Here is a 23071-nt window from a genome sequence, read left to right on the forward strand (position 1 = left end):
AGAAAAACAAGATATAAAACACTAGGGAATAATTAATGCTCTTCTCATTTCCTTTTAGAATCTCCCTTCTATTTACTTGATGGCTTTATAGTCATGGCTCCTACTCAATTGGATAGTAAACCTACTAGCTCTCGAAATACACAGGTCATAGCCCTGCTACCTATGCAAGTTACTAGTACTCAACCTCAAATCCACTGCCTACACAGCCATCTGCTTTCATCTACATAAAATATATATCTAACCATATTATTTTCCTCCTTAAAATCCATCACCTCTCCTTCAACTGCATGATAATCCAAGATCCCAATCCCATTTTCTCACTTTTTGTCATTTTTTGCCTCTCCATGAGTTTTCCACCATGCCCCGCTACGACAAAATTCAGACAGGAACACGAATGCCTGCATGCTACATGTCTACACTCTAGTTCTCAGCACAGGCCAGCCCCTCCACATGAAGGCTTCTGCTGACCTCATCACACTCTGCTGGGCAGGCTGGGATAGACTGTTCCATGGACTTGCTCAGCACTCTACAGTTTCATATGGCACTTAATATTCTGCAGTGTTATTTAGGTTTCTGAACCTTATTAATCCATAAACATGTGAGGGTAGCATAGCCTTTGTATATAAAGGACTGGGCATGTCGCTTGACACATACTGGGTGTCAATATTCACTAAGTACTCCTTCTTTGCATATTCTATTACATATCTTGATTGCTTCCTTCAAGGTCAGGACTGTGAAATTTTTAAAAATATGTTTTTATTGATTTTTAGAGAGAGAGGAAGGGAGAGGGAGAGATAGAAAGATCGATGAGAGAGAAATAACGATTGGCTGCCTCCTGCATGCCCACTACTGGGAATTAAGCCCACAACCTGGGCATGTGCCTTGACTGGGAATCGAACCTTGACCTCCTGATTTCAAGGTCAATGCTCAATCACTGAGCTATGTCAACTGTGCCAAGTTCATTTCTTGAATGAATGCCTACTTTTCTCCTCCATCCTCATAGTAAAGAAAAATACCATTATTTTGCAGATAGCACAAGTAAGATATATAAAATAATGTACCAAAAAATTATAGCAAATTGGCTATAAATTGCCTAGCACAGTATAATAAATACAGAGCTGTAATAAAGGCTTTAAGTATTTTAAATCTGCAATGATTTGGCTTTAAGTTAGCGAATGATGGTATTTTAGAAATAGAAGTGGCCTCAGATAGTATTTCATTCTATCCATTCACCTTAAAAAAAGAAACAGACCAGCCAAGGGTAAGAGCTATGTCTAAGGTCACACCCGCAACAGTATATACCAGTATAATATCCCTATTAATCCCTTATTTCACACTTCCACAAAGCAATGAGATGAAGTTTGAAAATTGCCACCGGGGAGAATTATTTCTGTGTTTGGAATAAATAAGTAAGTACCTGAAAGAGAATCATGACTTGGTTTTAAGAGAGCAGAGTAAAGACTTTTTACGTTGCAATGTCTCTTCTAGAAAGTAACCCCGAAAAACAAGAAGGAGAAAGGCAGTCTCAAGCTCCACCTCAGATGAAACTGGAATGGTATAAAGCCACAGACAGATGATGGGTGATGGATGAAGGAGACAGAAACTGCCTTCAGCAGGGCAGAAAAAGCTAAACTCAAGGGTGTACAAAGGGCATCTGAGGAGAAGGAGATCTTCCCTGAAAATCTCCAGAAATGCTGGAGAACTGGAATCAGCAGGACAGAGGAGGGAGGACAAGGCAAGGAACTACAACAGGAAGACAGACAAGCAATGTTACTGGGAAGTAGCTGGCCCCCATGCTCTAGGACAGCGGTTCTCAAACTGTGGGTCATGACCCCTTTGGGGGTCGAACGACCCTTTCACAGGGGTCGCCTAAATACATCCTGCATATCAGATATTTACATTATGATTCATAACAGTAGCAAAATTACAGTTATGAAGTAGCAACGAAAAAAATTTTTTGGTTGGGGGTCACCACAACATGAGGAACTGTATTAAAGGGCCTCGGCATTAAGAAGGTTGAGAACCACTGCTCTAGGAGTTACTCAGGGAGGTTGTAGTCAGGGCTCAGGCTGGTTTGAGATGAGAAATGAAAACTGGAGGATGAAGTGAGAAGTCACTTCTGGAACAGTGAGGCCCTAAGCCCGGGCCCCTTCCAGCTACTGGAATGGCAGCAGTCAGGTTGACACTTTTCCTTGAACACATCAAATGGCCCCAGAGAAAAGACTTTTGAGTTTTAAGATGACAATCTCAGTGACAAAGCCATATGATTAACATGCTCTCTTCTAGTGCAGTGTTTGGTGGAAGGTGCTGTTAGCATTTGGGGTGACACTGTTCACTATGCAAATCCTCTACACATTACTGACTGTTCACCATCTCAGGCAGCTGCACACCTAATACCCACTGTGTGTCCCCATCATCAAGACCATAAAATGCCTCTCCCCCACATTTCCAAATGGTGCCACTAGGGTGGGGCAGTACTCCCTTCTTGGCTTGTATTACCTTTTTTCTCTAACTTTTAAATCTTTCATTGTGAAGTATAACACATGGAAAAGCACACAAAACATAGCTGTACAGCTCCGTAAATTGTCTTAAAGTGAATACACAAGTAACTGCACTGCAGTTCAAGAAACAGGACACTGCCAAGACCCCAGATGTGTCCTTCCTGCTCCCTTCCACCATCCCCTCCTTCACCTGTGACGGTAACTATCATCCTGACTTTAAAACGGTTGACTTAGTCTGTTTCTGAACTTCACATGAATGAGCTAACATAGCATGTATCCTTTTTTAACAGCTTTGAGACATAACTCATGTAACATATAATTCACCCATTTAAAGTGTGTAATTCAAAAGCTTAGATATCTTACATTAATAATTTTAAAAAGTTATCATTAAAACAGATATAACAAAAACTTGTCATTTTAACCATGTTTAGGTACACAATTCAGTGGCATTAATTACATTCACAATGTTGTGCAACTATTACTGTCATCTATTTCCAAACTCTCTTACCAAGGCAAAGAAACCAGCACCCCTCCATAAAGTGGAAATTCTGATGTATGGCACAGAAAGTAAATGCTCAGGAAGAGGAGAGGTAACCAATGCATATGGAATGTCTCGGTCATTTAGTCAGAAGGAGGAAAATCCAGATGCAAGTGGAAGCAAATTTATAGGGAAGCAGGGAGAGGGAAATATTAGGGGAGTTCCTGGAAAAGGCTTTTATTTTCAGGTAAACTGAAGTACAAAACAGAAAGTTGAGGTAATCTGTGAGGAAAATAAAAAGGGGAGTTAATGAGAAACACATCAGATTGATAAGCAGTGTTCACATAACACAAATATGCGTGGCATCAGTTTACCTATGTGTGATAGATCTTCCCAGGCTGCAAACAAGAGTGAAAAGGCTGTATCAACCCATGAAATTTTGGGGGACAAATGGGACAGCAAAGTAACCAAAGAATGTTGGCAAGAAAGAGCACAGATGTGAACGACGAAGCAGCCTAGGAAGAATGGGTTCAGAACAAAAGCCTGGAGAGCCTGTGAGAGGAAGGGGGGTCAAGAGACTAGAGGTCTTGGTCTTACCTGAGAGAGGTACAGTGGAGAGTAGGGGTGAGGAAGAAGAGAGGATATGTTTAGACAGCTGGGTGTTATAATAAAATATTTTATTGGTAAAAATATGCTGGGTGGTAATCAATCAGGTAAAATCTAGATGGCTAATCTAGATCAGGGGTCCTCAAACTACGGCCCGCGGGCCACATGCAAATATAAATATTGTATTTGTTCCCGTTTTGTTTTTTTACTTCAAAATAAGATATGTGCAGTATGCATAGGAATTTGTTCATAGTTGTTTTTTTTTAACTATAGTCCGGCCCTCCAACGGTCTGAGGGACAGTAAACTGGCCCCCTGTTTAAAAAGTTTGAGGACCCCTGATCTAGATCAATGAATTTGGGGAGGTTGACACTTGTAAGGCTAGACTACTGATGGGATAGAAAGAGCATGAACTAGACGAGGTCAACATGTGACATTCATTTGGGAACAATGGTAGATGGAGTCTCAAAGGAGGAAGGGTTTTACCTGAGCTAACAGGGTTAGAATTAGGATCTAATCTAATAAAAGAGAAACATGCAAACTGACCGCACCTCCGCTATGCCCCAAGCCATGCCCACCAGCCAATCAGAGTGACTATATGCAAATTAACCCAACCAAGATGGTGGCTGGCAGCCACGGAGCTGGAGCAAGCAGGATGCTTGGTTGCCCCAGCGATGGAGGAAGCCAAGCTTCCCACCTGCCCTGGCCGGCTGTGGCCTCTGCTCAAGGCAACAAAGTTTCAATTATAGAAGATAAATAAATCCCAGATACCTGCTTCCAGCCAGCCTCCACTGGGAGCTTGGATGGCTGGGGGCCATGGCCAGCCTGCAAACAGCCATCAGCCACTCACCCAGGCTGGCCACACCCTCATGGGGTGAGGGTCCCTGCTGGGGGGCTTGGCCAGCCTGCAAACAGCCATCAGCCCCTCACCCAGACTGACCAGCACCCCAGCCAGACCCCCACCCTGAAGGGGGTGTGGCCAGCCTGAAAACGGCCCTCAGCCCCTCACCCAGGCTGGCCAGGCACCCCAGCAGGAACCCCCACCCTGAAGGGGCTTGGCCAACCTGCAAACAGCCATCAGTCCCTCACCCAGGCTGGCCAGGCACCCCAGCAAGAACCCCCTCCCTGAAGGGGGTGTGGCCAGCCTGAAAACGGCCCTCAGCCCCTCACCCAGGCTGGCCAGACACTCCATCAGGACCCCCACCCTGATCTGGGACACCCTTCAGAGCAAACCAGCCAGCCCCCACCCGTGCACCAGGCCTCTATCCTATATAATAAAGGGGTAATATGCAAATTGACCCTAACAGCAGAACGACTGGGAATGACTGGTCACTATGACACACACTGACCACCAGGGGGCAGATGCTCAATGCAGGAGATGCCCCCTGGTGGTCAGTGTGCTCCCACAAGGGGAGCTCTACTCAGCCACAAGCCAGGCTGATGGCTGCCAGTACAGCGGTGGTGGTGGGAGCCTCTCCCACCTCCTCAGCAGCGCTAAGGATGTCCGACTGCAGCTTAGGCCTGCTCCCCACTGGCAAGTGGACATCCCCCGAGGGTTCCCGGGCTGCCAGAGGGATGTCTGACTGCCAGCTTAGGTCCAATCCCCCAGGGAGCAGGCCTAAGCCAGCAGGTGGTCATCCCCTGAGGGGTCCCAGACTGTGAGAGGGCACAGGCCGGGCTGAGGGACCCCCCCCGAAGTACACAAATTTTTGTGCACCGGGCCTCTAGTTAAGTATAATAAAAAGGTTACAGTGCATTATCTCTGCAGCTATATCTAGAGCATATAATTAAAGTTAAAGCTATCCCCCTATGCTTTTCGTTTTATAATTCTAAAAATGTTTAGTGAAACAAATGTCATAAAAATTAATTATATAATACAAATTCTACACAGAGATGACTCAAATTATTAAGCATTCCTTTATCATTCAAATGATTCAGTCATATTTAATGTTAAAATTAAATTTGGCCAAATACAAATCAGAATATTATATACTAGTATTTCAATTATTTTTTAAACATACATGTACAAAACACTGATATAAAATTAAAGATATCTTTAGAAGTTTAATTTTTAATATACAATGTATATCAATTATAAATGGAAACTTATTTCAGAAATGAAACTTTGTTCTAGAACTGAGATAGTAATTTTCTTTTTTTCTGGGGAAGTAAAAAAAAATTTTTTCTTTTTCTTACTTTATTTTTCTCTTTAAAAATTTTTATTTTTCAATTACAGTTTACATTCAATATTATTTTGTATTAGTTTCAGGTGTACAGCATAGTGAATAGACAATCATATAATTTATTAAGTGCTTCTTTGATATTTCCAGTGCTCACCTAACACCATCCATAGTTATTATAATGTTATGACTACATTCCCTATGCTGTACTTTATATCCCGTGACTATTTTGAGATAGTAATTTTTGTGGCTGATAAAGAAACAATACTAGTTTGCTGAGATATGAATAAGAAAAATAGATAAAGAAAAGTATTTTAAAGCAGGTATTTTAAAAACTTTTGCATAAAAAGGAAATATATTTATCATAATAAAGACCAAGTAAAATGGAACATAACACAAGAAAATGGAAATAATGAATGTTCATTAATATTTGTTCATGAACTTAATGTGTCTATCAGATTCTAATTCTATGAATAAAATAAAATCCATCAGGAGACATTAAATTAAACATAAACATGGTTACTTACTGTATAAGAGCAGCTCTTTCAAAGTATTGAATGGCTTTTTCACAAAATTGGGTGTCAATATAATAGGCTCCAAGCCACTCAATGACTTCAATGTTAGAAGGGAAATACCTGTATGACTAGAGAAAATACAGAACATGACAATACAACTTCAGTTGCAATGCATAATTTACTTCTTGGACATTTTACCTATTGAGTGGATTAATGTATTCAGTATAGAATTTCTTAATAAAAGAAGTATGAGCTGTCATATGCACTTCAAAAGATTTTGAAACTATACAAGATTTAGAAAACAAGACTTGTTTGACACATTTTTTGACTATCTGTATCTTTTTTATGTACTGATACATAATCTGAGTCAAATTAAATATGTAATAGAATAAAAAAAGACATGAAAATCATGTGTCGAGAAAAATGAGTCTGTACTAATTTCATTTTTAATTAAAATTAATAAACAACTAACTTTATATTCCACAAATGTTTAATTTTAAATCATTATTCATTTAAAAACTAATAAACATTTCTACAGTGTAGTGATGGCCAGAGGGAGGGGGGCAGGGGCTGGTAGAAGGTGGGTAAAGGGGGGGGACATTGGGGGACATCTGTAATAGTATCAACAATTTAAAAAACTATAAGTTAAAAGGCCACTGCATTTTATAGAACAATTCATAAAAGCTAAAAAGTAGAAGGAAAGATTATCCGCCTACCTCATAATAGTATTGAAATGCTTGTGACTTATCTCCTTCACTATCATATAATTCTCCTAGTTTAGACAGAGCTCTAGAATCAGTTGGAACAACACTGATCAGCTGCATTAACCATTCAATAGCTTGATTGGGATCTTCCATTAATTCGTATCTTGGACAATTTCAGTTAAGGATAACACAGTTATTCTGAATTCACTGATCAATAAGCAAACCTAAAAATAACATTACAACAAAAATGATTCAAATGATTCCCTAGGCCAGTGGTCGGCAAACTGCGGCTCGCGAGCCACATGCAGCTCTTTGGCCCCTTGAGTGTGGCTCTTCCACAAAATACCACGTGTGGGCGCGCACTTACAGTGTGATTGAAACTTTGGCCCATGCGCCACAAAATACCGACTTCTGCGCATGGGCCACGAAGTTTCAATCGCACCGTAAGTGCGCGCCCACACGTGGTATTTTGTGGAAGAGCCACACTCAAGGGGCCAAAGAGCTGCATGTGGCTCGCGAGCCGCAGTTTGCTGACCACTGCCCTAGGCTATCATGATGTGCTATCTAATACTATTTATTCTGGATTTCCTTAGGGATGAAAACGAAAAATGGAGCAGCACTGTACGTGACTCTTGTTCCATATGTACACTTGGCTTCTCCTTTGCCTCATTTCTATCCATAGTATCGATTTCCAAAGCATTGTCCAAAGTTTGTCCTTAATAAAATGCCCGAGTGTTGTATTCAACCATCCTACCTCTTGTAACACATTCAACATATTCAGGGCATAGTTTCATGTATTTTCCTGTGAGTTTTCCTAATTAGATTATGAGCCCCACATAGGGAGTTCTTTTTTTTGTAGCCTTTGTGCTTAGTAGGTCCTTTGCATACACTCAGTTACCTTGTTCAAACCTATTCTAATCCTTTTTTTTTTTTTGAAAAATAAGAGTCTCCTGTTTTTAATGATGAAAAATGTGATACCATAAGGAAAACATAAAAATAAGGAAATATATTCAAATAGCCTTAAGCATATCAATTACTTTACTGGGTCCAAATTGATCATGATACTGGCAATTTCAGAGAAATTAAATAGACAAAACAAAAAGGCTAAAAGAAATAACTATTAAGTAATTTGCTCTACAACTAAATTTTTTAATAAAATTTTTTAATAAAATTTTTAAAATCTACTCTACCAAAAATATGCCAGATAGTACTTAAACTTATTAATGGTGCCCTGGCTGGTATTTCTCAGTGATTAGAGCATCAAACCATGTGCCAAAGAGTCGCACTTTCGATTCCTGGTCAAGGGCACACACCTGGGTTGAGGGTTTGCTCCCCACCCCTAGTCAGGGTGTGTTTAGGAGGCAGCAAGTTGATGTGTCTCTCTTATGTTGATGTTTTTCTTTCTCTCTCCCCCTTCCTCCCTTCCTTCCAGTTTCTCTGAAAAGCAATGGAAAAAATATCCTCAAGTGAGGATTAACAAAATTTTTAATGGTACACTTCATAATATACTTTTTTCTAAATGTATTTGCATAAAGTTTATATCAAGATAATAATAACTTAAACCTTCATAAAATTTTAATCCTTCCCAAAGTTTTCAAAGCTTATTATCTCTAAATATAAAAGCCTAAGTGACCGAATGACCAGACAACCAAACAACCGGTTGACTGGTCGCTATGACATGCTCTGACCACCATGGGGCAGACGCTCAATGCAGGAGCTGCCCCCTGGTAGTCAGTGTGCTCCCAGAGCCAACCTCCTGTGACTGGTCAACCTCCCACAGTCCCTCCCCCCGGCCAGCCGGGTGGTCAGTGCGCTCCCACAGCCAACCTCCGGTGGCTGGTCCACCTCCCACGGCCCCTCCCCCCCAGGCTGGCCAACCTCCCTCGGTCCCTCCCCCCTGGCTGGCTGGCCCCAGTCGGCCCTGATCAGCCCCAATCGCCAGCCAGGCGGAGGGACCCCACCCATGCATGAATTTGTGCACTGGGTCTCTAGTTTTTAAAATAAGAAAAGAAATTAAAGTTTTTTTTTCAAATAGTGTCAAAGACATTAAAAACATTAACAGATTTCTGCTCTTCCAACCAAGAGCAGGGCAAAAAATCAACTACAGAAAAGCTAAGAGTTGCAGAAGAAACTGACAGTAGAGCGATGTTTTATATTTCAGCAGGTCCTGAATCCTAAATAAAATATGGCACATACAGTCCACAGTCAATGAGTAGACTACTGAGTGAACAGAAAAAATAAGTTCAAATTCAATTAATAGTACTAATCAGTAATAAACAATATTTTCCTTTTAATTAGTAAGTTACTGCTTCAAAAAAACCCTCTAAAACTCAGAGTTCATACATTGTAAATTATCTAATTTACATTTGATAATTAGCTTATGAGTACTCAACACATTATACTCAATTACTTTAGTGATTATTTCTAAAAATTAATAATAGTTTTAACCTTTAAATAATTCCTCTTACAATGCAAATGATCCTTTAAAACAGGATTGCTCAAATAATATTTTCATTACATATTAATCTATTAGGTTTTAAAATATTATCCTCATCAATTACTTAGTTGGTTAAGCTTACTTAATAATTGGTACACAATTACCAACTGAATGAATTAATAATGATCCCTAAATTTTTCATGTAAGATACACATTGGCTATTTGGTACAAAACTTGAGCGCTGTTTCTCAGGATTGCATGAAGCTTCAGGAAACAGTCCAAAGCCTCGTCAAGCCGGTTTAGCTTCTTATAGGTAAGGCCTTAAAAAGAAGGAAAGAAAAAAAGAAAAGTTATAAGGAATTTTCTCAAAGTAACAAAATGAACATTTAAATATATATAAATATTTATCCAGAAGAAAAAATAAAGATGAACCGGTTATTTTGTTGTTGTTAATCCTCACCGAGGATATTTTCCCATTGATTTTTAGAGAGAGTAGAAGGGAGGGTGAGAGACACAGAGAGAGAAACATTGATGTGAGAAAGATACATTGATTGGTTGCCACCTGCATGCAACCTGACCAGGGCTGGGGATTGAGCCTGCAACCAAAGGTACGTGCCCTGGATCAGAATCGAGCCTAGGACCCTTCAGTCTGCAAGCCGAAGCTCTATCCACTGAGCAAAACCAGCTTGGGTCAATTTTTTTTTTTTTTTTAAAGAACAAGTTGGGTCCTGGCTGGGTAGCTCAGTTGGTTGGAGCATCGTCCTGAGATTGCAGGTTCAATCCCTGGCTGGGGCACAAACAAGGAGCATAAGTAAGTGAAATAAATCAATGTTTCTTTCTTTAAAAATTAATGAATAAAAAATTTTAAAAAAAGAACAAGTTGGGGCAGGGATGTTCTACTAGTATTTGGCAGACACCAAAAAGTTTTAGTGATGGTAAAGTGTGGTAGAAAAAGGAAGAGGTAAAAAGATTAATAGAATAGCATAAACAATTTAGAAATGGACTCAGTTACAGAATTTAGTTAATGGGCATTTAAAATTAATGAGGACTAAGGGACTAGTTGAATATGGTACCAGGACAACTGACTATGCATGAAGAAAAAAATGTAGATTCCCATTTTCAATTTATTTCTATTTTGAATAAATAGAAAATTTATTTTAAAACTAAACAGGAAAAACAAAGCTGTAAAACTACAAAAAAATATAGGAAAATCTTGGGGGAAAGAAGGACTTTGTAAAGCAATAAACAAGTGAAGCCACATATTTTCTTTCTTTTTAAATATATTTGAATACATTTTCTTTTTTGAAAATATTTTTATTGATTTCAAAGAGGAAGGGAGGGGGAGAGCGAGATAGAAACATCAATGAGAGAGAATCATTGATTGGCTGCCTCCTGCACGCCCACCACTGGGGATCAAGTCCGCAACCCTGGCATGCGCCCTTGACTGGAATTGAACCCGGGATTCTTCAGTCCACAGGCCGATGCTCTATCCACTGAGCCAAACTGGTTAGGGTGCCACGTATTTTCAAAAAGCAAAATTTGTATACAAAAATAGAAAAATTCTATTTGACAAAAGAAATTATAAGGTCAAGCAATGAACTAGGACAAGTATTTGAAATGTATGAAGAGGATAAATATATACCAAGGCATGCCACCTCCTGCATGGAGACCTTTGCTCTCCACTTGTCAGTAATGCTAGTTTCCCAGATGCCCAAAAGGCAGTACCCTCCCTACCTTCCAGCATGACTGTAAATGTCTACTCAGGGAGGTTCTCCTTAACACCACCTAAATTGTAAATTCCCCCTGCCTCCTTTCCTCTTGGCCCAGCTAGGGCTTCCTTTTTTAGTCTTCCCTGGGGGAGAGATCTGCAGATCCCCGATTGGACAGGTGAGACAAATGGCCTGTGGCAAGTGGCCCGCAAACAGCCTCATTTATGCCTTGGAGCTCCTGCTTGGCTTCATGAGGACATGAGGACACGGCAGTATACTCAAACATCAGAGAAAAGGTCACAGTGAGAAAGAGAGGATAAAACACACACACATCCCAAAATGCAGGGAAAAGAAAATTGGAAAGCAAACTTCATAAATAACCCTGAGTTGAGACATAGTACTGCATTGAACTATGTATGCAACACTGCAAACTCATGACAGGGAGGAATGCACTCGTTTCAGGTGTCCTCTGACAGGGAAGGGAATGAGATGGTGAGTTTTTAGGTCTGGTATCATTTTGTTAATTAAAAACAATCTGAAATAAATATTACAAAATGTTAAAATATACGAAATACTAGAGGCCCGGTGCACGAAATTTGTGTGTGTGTGTGTGTTGGGGGGGGATTGGAGAGGAGCCTCTCAGTCTGGCCTGCACCCTCTCCAATCTGGGACCCCTCAGGGAATGTCCCACTGCCGGTTTGTGCCTGCACTTTTAACAGATGACAGCTCCATTGTTGTTTCTTTCTTCTCATGCTTAAAACCATTGGAATTAGTAGGTATTCAAAGTGTATATGCATTTTGGGGGGACACCCTGTATATCTCTAGTCAGTGGTGAAAGGAACCAACAGCGGATTTGGAACCCCCAGACAGGGAACCTCACTCACTCCCCACATGTCTCCCACTTCACTTTCCACCTTCATGGGCAGCGGGAGAATCAATGTTTTCTCTCATTAACTCAGAAAAGCACGTCCTGTCACCCGCTGCCCGGCAGGAGTGTGCTAGGATCCATGTGAGCGAGGCTCAGTCAGGGCAGCCTTCGCTCATGGTGCCGGCACCCAAAGTGCACATTCCTCCTCTGCAGTCACCCTGACTATCCCACCGTTTCACTGAGAGGACGGAACTCCTCATCTCCTCTGGGTTCCCGATCTTGAACGTTGACCAAAGGCACCTGAGCGAGGGCCGCCCGCACCCACCAGGTGTGTTTGTCTGCACTGCTCCCACCTCAGCACCTGCATTAACCCCCCAGAGGTGATCTCGTAGCTGCACTGGCCTCCGCGGGAACAGGGTGTCACCACTCCGACCTCTCACTGCCATCTCACAGGTGCCCAACCCCAGCACCCAGAACACCGAGACACTCTCCCAAAAACGTGAGCGTGTCGGAGGGGATGTGCACACGTCCTGTGGGGGACATAGGCATGCTGGGGTTGATGGAAGTGCGGTGGAGGGGCGGGGGGCGGGAACTTGCATGCACCATGGTCTGGGACTGTTGCAGGCGCGCGTGGGTGACAGCGTGCTGGGGATGTTCACACGCCGGAGGGGGGGGGGGGGGGGGGGGAGGAGAGGATGCACGCACCGGAGGCCTGTGGCTGTGCAGATCCGCAAACCCCCGTGGTGCAGCCAGAAGGACGTCAATCTGGCCTGCCACAGTGGCTGTGCCGCCAACCAAGGAAGCCAAGCCCCCCGCCTGCGCACACTCAGGGTGCTGGGGTGATAGAGGAAGCCAAGCCCCTTGCCCACGCACGCTCTGCTGGCTTGGCTTCCTCGGTTGCTGGGGTGACGGAGGAAGCCAACCCCCCCCCCCCCCACTCCACTCCAGTCAGCGCCATCTTTGTCATGTCAATTTGCATATTCCCTCCTTATTGGCTGTGGGCGCCTCCATCTTTATCACGAAGTGATGGTCAATTTGCTTATTACTCTTTTATTAAATAGGATAGGTAGTAGGTACACGGGCATTTATTTTTTTCAGTACAATTTTTTTATATTTGAAATTGTTCATATTTAAAAAAAAAAGAGATTTCCCCCCTACCTATCAGTTTGGCAAACATTTAATTACTAGAGGCCTGGTGCATGAAATTCATGCATGGGTAGTATCCCTAGGCCTGGCTGCTATCAGGGCCGATCTTCCCTGGCTGCCAGCAGCCGGTCCTGCCCCCAGCCGGTTGCCCACTGTGTGTGGGGCAACTGGCGGGGCGATCGGGGCCCCACTCACACTGCCTTGGCCTGGTGCCGCCCGTGTCTGTTGCTACCCACTCCCAGTTCCCTGTTCCCCATTGGGTGATTGGAGCCTGCTGGCTGTGGGGAGGGATCGAGAGGTTGGCTGGCAGGCCCTGATCAGGCGATTGGGGTCTGCGGGCTAGGGGCAGCTTCTGCATTGAGCGTCTGCCCCCTGGTGGTCATTGCACATCATAGCGACTGGTTGTTCTGCCACCCCGGTCGATTTGCATATCACGCTATTATAATATAGGATAATATGCAGTATTAGCAGGACTTTGGGAAGTCAGTCTCATACACCATGGTGGAACTAGAAATTGGAAAAGCCTTATTTTTATTTATTTATTTTTTAATCTTCACCTGAGGATATTTTTTCCATTGATTTTTAGAGAGAATGGAAATGAGGGAAAAAAGAAGGGAGTGAGGGAAGGAGAGAGGGAGGGAAAGATCAATGTGAAAGAGACACATCCATTGGTTGCCTCTTGCATGTGCCCTGACCAGGGCCAGGTATCGAACCTGCAACCTAGGTACAAGTAATAAAACCCAAGACCATTCAGTGTGTGGGCCAATGCTCTACCCATCAAGAAACATGGCCAGGGTGGAAAAGTCTTTTTAGAGGGCAATATGGCAATATCTTGGTAAATTTTACAGGTACACAGCTTTTGTCTGAATCATTAATTACATTAAAAATAACCTATAATCCAAGAGTCTTCTTTTTAACTCTTTGTTATAAGGAAGTCAACTTCTTCTCATGATGAGTTGGAGCTCATTAAGCAAAGAGAGAGAGAAAAAGGAAAGATAATTACAAAGTTCAAGAAGCAAAACCAAAACCAAAAAAAAAACAGGGCACATCCCCGAGGGGGTTAGAAGATGGTGGCAGAATAGGTGGATCTTTCTCCCACTTCCTCCCAGAATCTAACTGGAATTAAAACTAAATTGGGGAATATTCACCCTGAAATATAGCTGAAGATTGTCTGAAGAGACTTTTGACCAAGGAAGGGCAGAAACCACCTTGTGACTGGTAGGAAGGGAGGGGACACGAGAGGTGCTGGCCTAGCACCCAGGAGCAGTAGGCCAAGGGTGATCACGATTCCCCAGAGAGGAGAGAGGCTTGGGCCCCAGGCAGGGCTCCCCATCATGGAGAGCCAGAGCTGGGAACAGTCACCCATGTGGCAACTATTGGCCAGGGCTTTTATCACCCAGGGAGCTGAGCTGTCTGGAAACAAAGCCACTTTTTAAAAGGGCTGGCACACAGGAGTTTCATTCCCAAAGACTCACCCTAGGCTTTGTTGAAGGGAGGGCGGTGTGGAAGGAGTAGGGAAGAGTCATAAGGAGGGAGGCTGCAGGGATACCCGTGTTGAGTCACCCTCCACCTCTTATGGCAGCAGCCATTTTTCCTGAGGCACAAGCCCTTCCCAACAGCAGAAGCTTAGGGAAAGTCAAATACCTGCCCTCCGGGATACAACTCACCCCAAACTAAGGAATCCCACTAGCACCACCTTCTGTAATCTAGTGCTCCCACCCTGTATCTTGACCCCTGCTGAGGAGACAGCAGTCTCAAGGGGCAGTAGTCTCAGTGACTATCGATGGCTGGTTTGGGGGTGGGGATATTCCCCCCACATTTCTGGGAACCTGGCTGGCACTTCTCTCACAAGAAAGCTGATAGAAACTCCGAGCTTACAGCAGACCCCACCAGCTGGCCTAAGAGGGACTCCACCTGGCTGAGGACAGGAAAATAGTCTGGGAACACACCTACCATATTTCATTAAGTCTGAACATTTGCTGATCTGCCTAGGGACCTGTGCTGCTAAAAAACTGGAGGCAGCCACAAGCTGTGGATTGCTTGAAGCTTTGAATAGGGCACTGAGAGCCAAACTTGGACAGCTTCTGACACTGGCTAGCACAAAGGTACCTGCTAGGAGGTCTGAAATCAGCATACAAAATAGTCAGCCTCAGACAACCTAAGAGCAGGACCCAAAGGGAAATCCTAGTAGGCACTAAAATCTGCTAAGACAAACATTACGTGGTTGGGTTTTTTTGTCTTGTTCCCCCCCCCCCCCATTATTTTCCTTTTATGGCTTTAATATTATTTTTTTCCTCACTCCTCTCGTTTCTTTCATATCTCTTATTTGCCTCTTTCCTTTTTTTACTCTATTTTTTTGTTTCTTTAGCTTAATCTTTTTTTGTCTTCTATTTATCTTTTCATAACATTTTTCTCTTTCATCTTTTCCTTTTTACCATTTTCTTTTTCCTAATAATTATTCTTATTTTTCCTCTCCCTTGTTCTTTTCAGAATCATATATCTTCCTATTTTCTCTTCTAGTATTCTTTTAATTATTATTACTTTCTTTCTTTTTCATGTATTATTCTTGTTCTCTTTTCTATTTCTTAATTCCCACTTCTTTTGTGGTTGTTTTTGCTGTTGTTGTTGGGATCTTTCATATGGTTTTGTTTGTTTCCTGTATTGTTTTATTTAGCCCTATAAGCACCTGTAGAACAGCTTGCATGATGTGGTTGGGGTTGAGCCTCACAGCCAGCCTGCGAGGAGATCCCACCCATGAATGGGACAACAACAATCAAAACCCAATTACAACAGGATTGTCCAAGTAACCCACAAAAAGGTCACTTCTAGAGCATCCAGCTTAGGAGTTCAAAGAGACTGCACTACTGGGTCCCACAGTACATTTACTACAAAAGGGCAATCCACAAAGACTGGGTGTCATAGCAGTTCTATTTAATACATAGAAACAAACACAAAGAGACAACTAAAATGGGGAGACAAAGAAAAAACCCAAAATGAAAGAAAAGAAAGAATCTCCAGAAAAAGACAGAGGAAAGCAATTTATCAGACATAAACATTCAGACTAATGGTAATAAGGATGCTCAAGGAACTTAGTGAGAACTACAAGGAACTAAATGAGAACTACAAGGAATTAGTGGGAACAACATCAGCATGAAAAAATGATATAGAAACCATGAATAAGAACAGGTCAGAAATGAAGAATACTATATTTGACATTAAGAATACAATGAAAGGAATTAAAATCAGGCTTGATGAAACACAGATCAAATCACAAATTTGAAACACAAGGTAGAGGCAAGAGAAACCAAGATGGCAGCATAGGTAAATGTAATACTTGCATCCTCCCACAACCACATCCAAATTACAACTACAATACAGAACCACCATCATTCAGAACCACCAGAAATCTTGCGGAAAGGAAGACCTACAATTAGAGAATTAAAGAAGAAAGCATGTTGACACTAGTAAGAAGGCATGAGGCATGGAACGGACTGGTCCAACACCAATGTATGGCATGTTTTTAATCAGAAGGGATATCTTGGCTGAGGAGGCTTACTGTGAGAAGCAAGGCTTACTGTGAGGTTTACCACACTAGAACCGTCAGTCCAGAGTACCAGTGCCAGGAGGTGAGGTTCCCATAACTTAGGGCTGTTAAAGCCAGTGGGGAGCCCAGCTTATGTGGTTGAATGGTTGAGCATCCATTTATGAACCAGGAGGTCACCATTCAATTCACAGTCAGGGCACATGTCCCGGTTGTGGGCTCAATCCCCAGTAGGGGATGTGCAGGAGGCAGCAGGTCAATGATTCTTTCACATCTTTGATGTTTCTCTTTCTCCCTCTCCCTTCCTCTTTGAAATCAATAAAAATATGTTAAAAAACAAAACAAAACAGCTGGAAACCCAGGCAGTTCTTTTTAAAGGGTCCATACACAGACTTAGTTAGACTCACTCCTTCTGAGCTTCAGTTCGGGGGCAGCAGCATGAAAGCATCCAGGAACATATGTGGAGGAATTAAATTGTCTGGCATCAGGGCAAGAACTGGGAGGCAGCTTTCCCCCAGACAAAAGTGCTGGCAGAGGTCATTGTTCCTCTGCTGAGACCTCCTCTCCCACAAAGCTGACTGGCAGGTGCCATATCTGAGTCTCCATCAACCTGACCCACCCTGTTTGCCTCACCCTGGAGATTCCCTGAGACCCGCTCCACCCAATTTGCAGATCCACCCAAGGTGTTTTCCATATGAATGGCTTGTCCTGGTTTGGGCTTCAGATTTCACTAAAATCTCTTCAACAACTAGCAGCTGGGCTCAGTATGCCCCATACCTCTGGATAAGTGACCTGTGGCTAGGCACTAGCAGCAGCCTGCCTTGCCTCACAGTTTGGCCTCTCCTGGGGGTAACGAAAGAAGAAGAGAACAAAAAATTTAAAACCTATTTGAATAAATAATGACCAGGTGAAAGAAACAGACTTACAAGTCCAGGAAGCACAGAAAGTCCCAAACAAGATGAACCAACGAGGCCCAAACCAAGACGCATCATAATTAAAATGTCAAAGGTTAAAGACAAAGAATCTTAAAAGCAGCAAGAGAAAAGCAGTTAGCTACCTACAAGGGAGTGGCCATATGACTGTCAGCTGATTTCTCAAAAGAAACTGCAGACCAGAAGGGAATGGTAAAAAATATTCAAAGTGATGAAAAGAAAGGACCTATAACCAAGATTACTCTACCCAGCAAAGCTCTCATTTAGAATTGAAGTTCAGATAAAGAGCTTCACAGATAAGAAAAAGCTAAAGGAGTTCATCACCACCAAACCAGTATTACATGAAATGTTGAAGGGTTTTCTTTAAGAAGAAGAGAGAGAAAAACAGAACAATAAAATGGCAACACATATCTATCATCAATTTAATCTAAAAATAAAAATAAACAAACAAGAAATCTAATGGACAAAATTAACTGATGAATAAAATAGAACCAGAGGTATGGAAACATGATACAGACTGACGAATCTCAGAGGGAAGGAAGGAGGAGGGGGCAGGAAGAGATTAACCAAAGACCATATGTGCATATATGCATTACCTATGGACACTGACTATAGGGTGGTGAAGGCCTGGGGCAGGGTAGGATCAGTGGGGATGTAGGGGGAGGGAGGGCAGGGGGAAGAAGAGGGACATCTGTAATATTCTTAACAGTAAAGATTAAAAAAACAAGAAAGACAAATTAGGAAAAACACTGAATTACAGCAGCAAAGAAACAATTAAAAAGCATGAGAAGAGTTTAAGGGAATTTTGAGACATGAAACAGAACAACATTTGGATCACAGGGGTACCAGCGGGAGAAGAAAGCAAGTAAGGGATAGAGAAGCTGTTTTAGGAAATAATGACAGAAAACTCCCCTAAACCGGCGAAGGAAAAACTCACACAAGTTTACAATGCAAAAAGAGTCCCAATCAAGTTGAACACAAACAGACCTACACCAAGACATAGCATAATTAAAATGGCAAAAGGTAAAGACAACGAGAGAATCATAAAGACAGCAAGAGAGAGATAATCAATTATGTACAAGGTAGCTCCCATAAGGCTGTCAACTGATTTCTCAACAGATATGCTACAGAATAGATGGGAACAGACTGAAGTATTCAAAGTAATGAAAAGTGAGGATCTGACCCAAGAAAGTCTATCCAGCAAGACTATCATTCAAAATTAAAGGTGAAATGCAGACAAAAAACAACTAGAGTTTATTACTACCAAACCAACTTTGTAAGAAATGCTAAAGGGACTGTTATATGAAAAAAGAAAAGAAAAAGAACTAGAGAGAGAAATGTAGGCATAAAGAATAAAAATAGCAATAAGTAAGAACCTATCCATAATAGCCTTAAATGTAAATAGAATAAATGCTCCATTCAAAAGACACAGGGTAGCAGAACAGATAACATGAACCATATATATGCTGTCTACAAGAGACCCACCTCAGAACAAAAGACTCACACAGGATGAAAATGAAGGGATGGAAAATAAATTTTCCAAACAAATGGAAACAAAAAAGAAGTGGGGGTTGCAATACACATATATGACAAAATATACTTGGCCATAAAAGAGACAAAGAAGGTCACCACATAATACTAAAAGGATCACTACACAAGAGGATATAACCATGATAAACATATATGCATCCAATATAGGAGCATCTAAATATTTTAAAAACTCCTGGAGAGATTGAAAATGGTGGTGGAGTAAGTGGGTGCTACACAGACATGATCCCAGGACCAAACTGAAATTACAACTAAAATACAAAAAAAAAAAAAAAATCCTAAATAATCAACTGAAGACTAGCTGGAGAGAACCCTGATAGCCAAGGACTGAAAGTGGAGACTGTATTGAGACTGGTAGGAAAAGCATAGGTGTGAAAGGGCTGGTAGGCGCCCACAGAAAGAAGCTGAAGTTCTGGAGAGGTATCTCATCTGTAAGGGGTTGCCACTGAGAACTCTGGGGTCTAATCCACAAGCTGAGCCCTCCAGCAGAGAGCACCAGAACTGAGAAGGGTGCCCACATAACATTGAGCTGTGAAAAGCAGCAGGGCTGCTGTCTGCCAGGGAAAGATAGCTGGAAATGCAGGCATTCTCTTAAAGGGCCAATGTGCAAAATTCTGTGTGCAGCTACTCACCTTGTGCTCAGGCAGAGGGAGGGCAGAGTGGACTGAAGCTGTGTAAGCAGAAGCCAGGTTTGGGGGATCTGGAGTTAAGAGCTCAGAAGACAGAAACCCTTGTTTTCTGAGCTGAGTCATTCCCTCATGCTGTGAAGGTCATCTTTCTCATACAGATATTTGCTATCCAGCCAGTTTTGCCTGGGGGGAAGACAGTTGAACCACCCTTTTGGAAAACACCTTGCCCCACGGTGTGGAGTTTCTGAGGCCCATTAAGGGACTGAGAACAACAATTAGCCTCCAGGCAAAAGCAATTGCCCCACCCCGTTGACAAAACTCTTGCCACACCTGTGGATGATAGCCTGAGGTGTACTCAGTACTAAATCCAATCAGTCTGCAGCCAGAGGCCATCTCTGGAGGCTTTGAGTCTTTCCCTGATCTAATTAGTCAGAAATAGCATTTGACACTGTCCTGCAATAGACATTGAGAGGCATAACAGATCTACCCAATACACAGTCACAAGCCTAAACAAGCAGCCAAAATGAGGAGAAAAAAACAACAACCTGCAAATGAAAGAACAAAAGAATTCTCCAGAAGAAGAGATAAATGAAATGGAGATAAAAAAATTCATCTGATATAGAGTTCAGAATAATGATGGTAAAGATGCTCAACAGCATGAGAAAAGATATAGTAACTTTGAAAATGGAAATAAAGAATAGCAGAGCACAAATAAAGAACAAATTGGAAAGAATACACAGCAAATTAGGGTAAGCTGAGGATCGGATCAGTGAATTAGAAGACAGGATAGAAAAAGATCAGAGAAACAATGAAAGAAAACAATTAAAAAACAGGAGGACAGCTTAAGGTAGCTGTCGACATGAAACACAACAATATTTGAATAATAGGTTTCCCAGACAGGGAAGAAAGGGAGAAAGGGATTGAGATCATGTTTGAAGAAATAATGGCAGAAAACTTCCCTAATCTAGTGAATGAAAAAGTCACATAAGTTCAGAAGGCACAGAGAGTCCCAATCAAGAAGAACCCAAACATGTTTCTCTCTCTCCCAATTTTTTTTTTGGGAGGCAACCAAATTTTTGGTGGCCTAAAAAAAAAAAAAAAAAAAAAAAAAAAAGAACCCAAACAGGCCCATGCCCAGACACAGCATAATTAAAATGGAAAAAAATTAAAGGCAAAGAGAGAATCTTAAAGGCAGCAAGAGCAAAGCAAACTGTTACTTACAAAGGGACTCCCATAAGGCTGTCAGCTGACTTCTCATCAGAAACTCTACAGGCCAGAAGGGAATGGCTGGAAGTACTCAAGGTAATGGAAAGCAAGGATCTGTAACCAAGATTATACAGCAATGCTACATTCAAAATAGATGGTGAAATAAAGAGCTTCCCAGATAAAAAAAAAGCCCAAAGGATTTCATCATCACCAAGCCAGCATTACAAGAAATGCTAAAGGAACTGTTATAATGAGAAGAAATATATATATGTATATATATATATATATATATATATAGAGAGAGAGAGAGAGAGAGAGAGAGAGATAGGAGAAACCTAGGCATACAGAATAAAAATGGCAATTAATAAGTACCTATCAATAATAAACTTAAATGTAAATGGATTAAATGCTCCAATCAAAAGACACAGGATAGCTGAATGGATACAAAAATGACCCAACTATATGCTGTCTACAAGAGACCCACCTCAGAACAAAACACTCACATAGGATTGTTTGCGGGTAGTTTTTATCGCACGCTAACAGGTGGCGCGGGCCCCGCGCTCTACTACCAGTCAACGTAAAACGTATAAATATGTTTCCCGCATACAATGTCTTAAGGAATGGAAGAAAATTTTCTAACTAAATGGAAACAAAAATAAAGCTGGGGTAGCAATCTACACTAATAAAAGAGAAACATGGTAATTGGCGTACGACCGCTACCCTTCCCATTGGCTAATCAGCGTATCCTTATGCAAATTAACTGTCAGCCAAGATGGCGGCCGGCAGCCAGGCAGCTGGAAGCTAACAGGAGGCTTGCTTGCTGTGGACTCCAACGTTCCCCGCCGGCCTCTGAGCTTCAGTTGGAAACACTGTAACATTTATAGAAGATAAACAAAACTCCAGAAAGCTCCTGTCAGTCAGCCGGGATCTCAGAGCTGGAGTCGCAACATTGTTTCGAATACAGAAAACAAAGGCCAGAAACCTGCTTTCAGCCGAGCCTCAGAGAGAAAGCCGGCTCACAGCTCCAGTGACAGCTATAGAAGGTAAATAAATGCCAGAATAAAAAAAAAGAAAAAAAGGAGAGGTTTGGAGCATCAGTCGCCCGCCAGCCTGAAAACAGCCCTCAGCCCCTCACCCAGACTGGCCAGGCACCCCAGTGGGGACCCCCACCCTGAAGCAACAAGATGGCGGCTAATTTGCATACTGAAGGCAGGCGGCAGCAGGCAAGGCTGTCTGTGGTCTGGGACCCGGATCTGTGACCCTGCCGGGCGGGATCAGCAGAGCCTCGAGGCCTCCCAGCACGGGGATCAGCGTGACAGGGGGCAGCGCCCAAACCCCCTGATTGCCCTGCGGCTCTGTGTGTGACAGGGGGCAGTGCCCCAACCCCCTGATCAGCCCTGCGGCTCTGTGTGTGACAGGGGGCAGCGCCCAAACCCCCTGATTGCCCTGCGGCTCTGTGTGTGACAGGGGGCAGTGCCCCAACCCCCTAATCAGCCCTGCTCTGTGGGTGATAGAGGGCGGCGCCCCAACCCCCCCACGGGCTCTGCTCTATGTGAGACGGGGTAGAGCCATACCTCCCCATCGGCCCTGCTCAGAGTGTGACAGGGTGTGGCGCCTCAACTACCGCCCCCCCCCCCCGCAGGGGCCCTGCTCTGTATGTGACAGGGGGCGGTGCCCCAGCTCCCCTATTGGCCCTCCTCTGTGCGTGACAGGGGGGAGCTCCTCAACCCCCTGATTGGCCCTGCTCTGTGTGTGACAGGGGGCAGCTCCCCAACCCCCTGATCGGCCCTGCTCTGTGCATGACAGGGGGGAGCTCCCAAAACCCCTGATGGGCCCTGCTCTGTGTGTGACAGAGTATGGAGCCCCAACCCCCTGATGGTCCCTGCTCTGTGCATGACAGGGGGCAGCACCCCAACCCCCTGATCGGCCCTGCTCTGAGTGTGACAGGGTACGGAGCCCCAACGCCCCTGATGGTCCCTGCTCTGTGTGTGACAGGGGGCAGCGCCCCAAACCCCTGATGAACCCTGCTCTGTGTGTGACAGGGTACGGAGCCCCAACCCCCCTGATGGTCCC

The 23071-nt window shown here is 43.0% G+C and overlaps 1 protein-coding gene across 4 annotated transcripts in view; it reads right to left on the reverse strand.

Annotated features, from left to right (window-relative positions):
* The window catches only part of IFT88 (intraflagellar transport 88), a 157693-nt gene that overhangs the window by 64376 nt on the left and 70246 nt on the right, over positions 1–23071 (reverse strand). For all 4 annotated transcript variants that reach the window (XM_070409336.1, XM_070409334.1, XM_070409333.1 and 1 more), the window contains 3 exons: positions 9631–9739; positions 6995–7145; positions 6291–6406 (listed from right to left, as the gene is read on the reverse strand). In XM_070409336.1, the coding sequence (XP_070265437.1) occupies positions 6291–6406; positions 6995–7145; positions 9631–9739 (376 nt within the window). The remainder of the gene's footprint in view (positions 1–6290; positions 6407–6994; positions 7146–9630; positions 9740–23071) is intronic.

This window comes from Myotis yumanensis, unplaced genomic scaffold (assembly GCF_028538775.1).
Source record: "Myotis yumanensis isolate MYYU_CA2020_CCGP unplaced genomic scaffold, mMyoYum1.0.hap1 SCAF_3, whole genome shotgun sequence".
Taxonomy (NCBI): Eukaryota; Metazoa; Chordata; class Mammalia; order Chiroptera; family Vespertilionidae; genus Myotis; species Myotis yumanensis.